This window comes from Apis dorsata, unplaced genomic scaffold (assembly GCF_000469605.1).
Source record: "Apis dorsata unplaced genomic scaffold, Apis dorsata 1.3 scaffold_899, whole genome shotgun sequence".
NCBI classification, from domain to species: domain Eukaryota; kingdom Metazoa; phylum Arthropoda; class Insecta; order Hymenoptera; family Apidae; genus Apis; species Apis dorsata.
This window is the reverse complement of record NW_006264014.1, coordinates 24,548-29,551: the sequence shown is the minus strand read 5'-3', so window position 1 is coordinate 29,551 and position 5,004 is coordinate 24,548. Positions and strand designations below refer to the sequence as shown.

The following is a 5,004-nucleotide window of genomic DNA, read 5'->3' as shown; positions in this document are numbered from 1 at the left end:
AATAGAAATTTTTTAATAGAAATCTAATTTTTCAAATACATATGTATTATAAAATTTATATGTATTATTATTTATTATAATTATTAAAACAATATTTAAATAATAATAAAAATAACATTATTAAATTGAATCTTTTTATACTGAAATTATATTGAAATATTGTCAAATAGTTATTATTTTATTTCCAAATCAAAATTATCGTGATAAATATAGCAAGATATTATATGTAAATTAAAAATATTTCTCTTTTATATAATAAAAATATATAATCAATCAACCAATTATCATTCCCATCGTTAAATAAGTATAAATAATATTAAAATAAATATAGTATATATAATATACAATATTATGTCGCTTTTAATATAATTTAATGTAATTTATACAATTATGTATCAATTTTACGAATTAATTTAAGAATTTTGTCGTATTCATTATTTAATGTGCTATCTTTTTATTAAAAAAAAAAAAAAAATTCTTTACATCCAAATTCCTTTAAATACTTTTAAATCGCAAAAATCAATCCGAATTATTTTTAAAATTAAAAGAAAATCAAACACATGACATATATATAATTATGAACNTAAAAAAAAATATAAACATAATATATATTCGCGCATATGTATGTGTACATATAAGCACGCATAAAATTGTTCAAAAAAGAAAGTAGAGAGCAAAAAACTATTCTTCAAAACAATTAATATAAGTGAAACAAATTATTTAGAAAATGTATATATATTTAATATATATATATTAAAAATATATATATTAAATATATATATTATATATATAAAAATATATATATTAAATATATATATATTAAAGAATAAAGAAAAGATACGTAAGAAGGTACATAAAATACATAAAAAATGTTTATCACAAATTTTCGAATATTTTTCACTATTCTAAAACACCTGATATATTTTTATTAACAATTCTTTTTTCTATATTTTATATTTTGTTTTTTCAATAGTATGCCATTCTGTATCAAATTAATTAAATAGACCGAATTATGTCAAGATTAGTGGAATCGATCAGTTATATGAATCGTAAGTCACATGAAATTGTAAGTTATTCTGATCAACTTACATTGAATAAGTTAATTTCCTGTTCTTCTCGCTCCGATGTTGAAAATTGGAAAAATAAAGTGAACGGCAGACTCGAAGACACGAAGAGCAGACCGGGACGCGTAACACGTGACACATGATCGAGATACTATGTTTGCGAACAGTTCGTTGCCGATTATGGCAAACTACAAGGCAACAAGAACCGGTCTTTCATGGCATGGCATGAACAACGTTTCTCGACGTTACGTATTTTTTTCGCGTGCACGAATGCCGTAGCGAAATCCGTAAGATCTTGGAAACCATAGCGAAAGTTTCACAGGCATGTAAAACATGCTTGGACCGAGCTCCAAGTATGAATCGCTGTGGGCGTTAATCATGCAAACCAAAGTAAGGCGTGTCGCGAATGAAATGATGCATTACCGAAGGTATAGAAGATATTAGTGGATTAATGGTTGCTTACCTTCGTCTAGTAGGCGCTCTACATGTATGAAGACATTAGGGAAAGCAGCTAACTGCTTTCGATCTTTTAGTAACTGTGACAGGTAGTCCGCTATACTCTGCGTCGTCGTGTTAGTATTATCACACATCGCAATTACTTGATTACTCCTATGGCGGTCACGCGAAAATAGAAAAAGATACAAAAACAAAAAGGTATTGCAAAGAAAGGGAAACGAAAAGAAAAAGTGAACGTTAAACGTAAACGAGCAAGAGACAGACGACGTTGCGATTAAGATCCAAAACAGTAGCAATCCTTCCACGTTTAGTTTTGCACAACGATAACGCTTTTTTTTCGTTATTCACTATTATATCACTTTACTCTTTTATTTTTCTTGCACAATTATATCTCATAATTAATACAACTTGCTGTTCGTACGTCGCGCCTTCTCACTCGTGTTTTCTCTGGCGCGCTCCTCGCATACGTCGCCACGATTGCGTTACGTTTTTAGAAATAGCGGAGTCAGTATACTATGTGTAAGGAGGAGAAGGAGGAAGAGGAAAAGGAGGATGAGGAGGAGGGGAAGAAAAATATATAAGAGCGACAGAAACAGGCAAGATAGTAAGAGGAAAAAAGAGGGAGCACGAGAGAGAGCGATGTTCAAAATAAGAGAGAAGCAAAGAAGCAAGGGGGGATATGGAGGAGAAGAAGGAAGAAGAGGAGGAGGAGAAGGAAGAGGAGGAAGAGGAGGAGGAGGTGGAGAAGGAGAAGAAGGAAAGGAGAGGAGAAGGGGAAAAGAAAAAGAACGAAAGAGGGGGAAAGAGAAAAAGCGAAAAAAAATAGAGGAAGGGAAAGGCAGGAAAATTAGACACTAAAAGAAAGAGAGAGGAGAGAAAGAGAAAAAGAGGGGGAAAGAAAAAGAGAGAGAAAGAATACAGCCTCTTTCACAAGTTGGATTCTGTTAAGGTTAAAAAGTTAGATCGTAGATCACGAAATTAAAAACAAACACACGCTACGGGATTCTCGGCTCTACTGCACTATCCGTGCATGTGCTGCGACGAACTACCCGTAGATTCTTGAGTTTAGACGCATGCGCACCATTCGTTTTGCGCATATGTTCTGCGCGCATTGGTTCTTGCGTACCTCTATCGGCGCGCTTCTACCGCCCACTACCATATACGGCCTCTGCGTACGCGCGAGTACTGAGGTACGCGCCATACCATCGTCGCATACAAGTTGGATAATTCAGGGTCGTAGTTATCTAGTAATGTACCCTGTATCTTATAATCCTCATGATTCATGATTCGATAGATATTTCGTAAAACTCTTTTTGTTAACGGAACATCGCGAAATATACATTCATATATTCTATCGTGTGAAGAATCATTAGATTGAAGGATGTTTATCTACATATAATCAATCTATTATATAAAGTTTCTTCATTTAATTATTATATATTTGATATAAGAAAATAAACTGAACGTTTTTAATAAGTTTCTAATTCAATTTTTAAACATATATTGAATTTACCTTTCTTTAATAGTTTTCTTTCTAATTTGTCATTTATGACTGATTTTTATAATTTCGATGAAATTAACTGATCATCTAACGAAACACATGTAATGCTTTAAATAAACTGCAAACTAAATATAGATTTCGACTTTAACTCGATATTTTAGAGTCAGTTGAAAATCATTTTGTATACAAAACTTTATAAATGAATAAAATTCCATAAAATAATCTCAAAATAATTGTTGTAATATTTATTATAAATAGTTTTTTAATTTATGATAGCATAAAAACTTTTAATTTAAATATTTATTTTATTTATNATATAATATGTATGAATATTAATCTATATAGTTATTTATTTTAATTTCTTTTTCTTAAATCTATATTATGTAAATTATAATAAAAATATTATATATAAAAAAATATTATAAATAAAATATAAATTTATTTTATATTTATTTATAAATCTTTATTTTACATTTTGTGTATATTATCTATTTATAAAAAAAATAAATTGTTAATTGCATTAAAAAAATTTTTAATTGATCACATAACATGAATGTAGGATTTATTTTAGCATACGAAATATTTCTGATTATGATATTACGAAGTATCAACGCATTTAACTATATTATAATCTCGCAGCAGTATACTTTAGAATGTATAATTAATGTACTACCTACTTTCAATTTGCAACCACACAAAATGTCATATCATACATATTCAAATTATGAATTAATTAATTAATATCGCATAAGAGATATGATAGTCATTAATAAATTGCTATATATAATTTTTTGAATTAAGTATATTTTTATTGTATAAAAAAATCAATTATGAAATTTATATTTAAAGAAAATATATCTCAAAATATATTATAATCAAAACATTATTTATTTGTTTATATTTTTTTATTGATATTCTCCTTTTAATTTTTTATGAAATGAATACATATTAAATTAAAATTCTTAATTCTTAATATTTTTTTAAAATATTATTTAAAAATGATAATTTGTCGATTGTGAATAAAGATTTTAAGAAAATTTTGTATTTTGATTTTTAAAATTTTTATGAAATTATTTTTAATATATAAACTGTAATTTATATAACAAAATTCTAATTTTTTACTAATATATTGTTTCATGTTTATTTTATATGCATTTATTTACAGTATCTTCTAATTATAATATCGGATTGAATATATAATATATATATAATATTCATATAATATATAATACATATAATAAATAAATCTTATAAATGATCATCGAATCATCATTATTATTTTTCTTGAATGAAACTGATTTTAATATCTATATTTTAATATCTATCATATTTTGTTTATTTTATATTTTATTAATTATTTAAATGTTAATTTTATCAAATAATTTCATTGAACATTATGATCACGATTTTCTATCATAAATTATGATACATTATATATTTTTATTTCATTGATACAACAAGATGATTATTTTCATTTTAAGTTTTTATATATCATTTAACTTATCGTAAATGGAATTCATTCATCAATTTTCTTTGCTTTTCCAGTTTTCATTATCTCAAACGACAAATTATTTTCATTTAAAACATTGTAACTCTTATTATTTTTAATTCTAATAGATTATTTTCTTAAGTAGTATTTTTTTAATTCTTAAATAACAAATCCTGGCTTAATAAAGAATAATCAATTAAAAAATTTTAAAAATTTTGTTTTCAAGTATTTTGATTAATAATTCAATAATATAATAATAATCCAATATATAATAATAAATAATATGCAATTTTTAAAAAAAAATTATTTTTGAAATAGTTAATATGTTATGATCCACGATCAATAAAATAAATGTTTCATTCGTCTGAGACAGCATTAGTTTTCCAAAGGTGAAAACATTATTAATAATATTTTCAGATCATCTGATTTCATCATTTTAAAAGAAAAAATCATCAATTTTAAAAAAATCTCAATTTTATGATTTTATTTTAAAA

At 25.5% G+C, this 5,004-nt stretch overlaps 1 protein-coding gene across 7 annotated transcripts in view; it reads right to left on the bottom strand.

Annotated features, from left to right (window-relative positions):
• The window catches only part of LOC102674546 (protein held out wings), a 30,417-nt gene extending 27,800 nt beyond the window's left edge, over nt 1-2,617 (bottom strand). For 3 of the 7 annotated variants that reach the window (XM_031514150.1, XM_006623528.2, XM_006623527.2), the window contains exon 1: nt 1,528-2,615. In XM_031514150.1, coding sequence (XP_031370010.1) covers nt 1,528-1,654 — 127 coding nt within the window. In that variant the 5' untranslated portion in view covers nt 1,655-2,615. Of the gene's footprint in view, nt 1-1,089; nt 1,253-1,527 lie in introns of those variants that run through there. The other 4 variants (XM_006623526.2, XM_006623530.2, XM_006623529.2 and 1 more) reach the window with 4 other exon arrangements.
• Nucleotides 2,618-5,004: the final 2,387 nt, after the last annotated feature.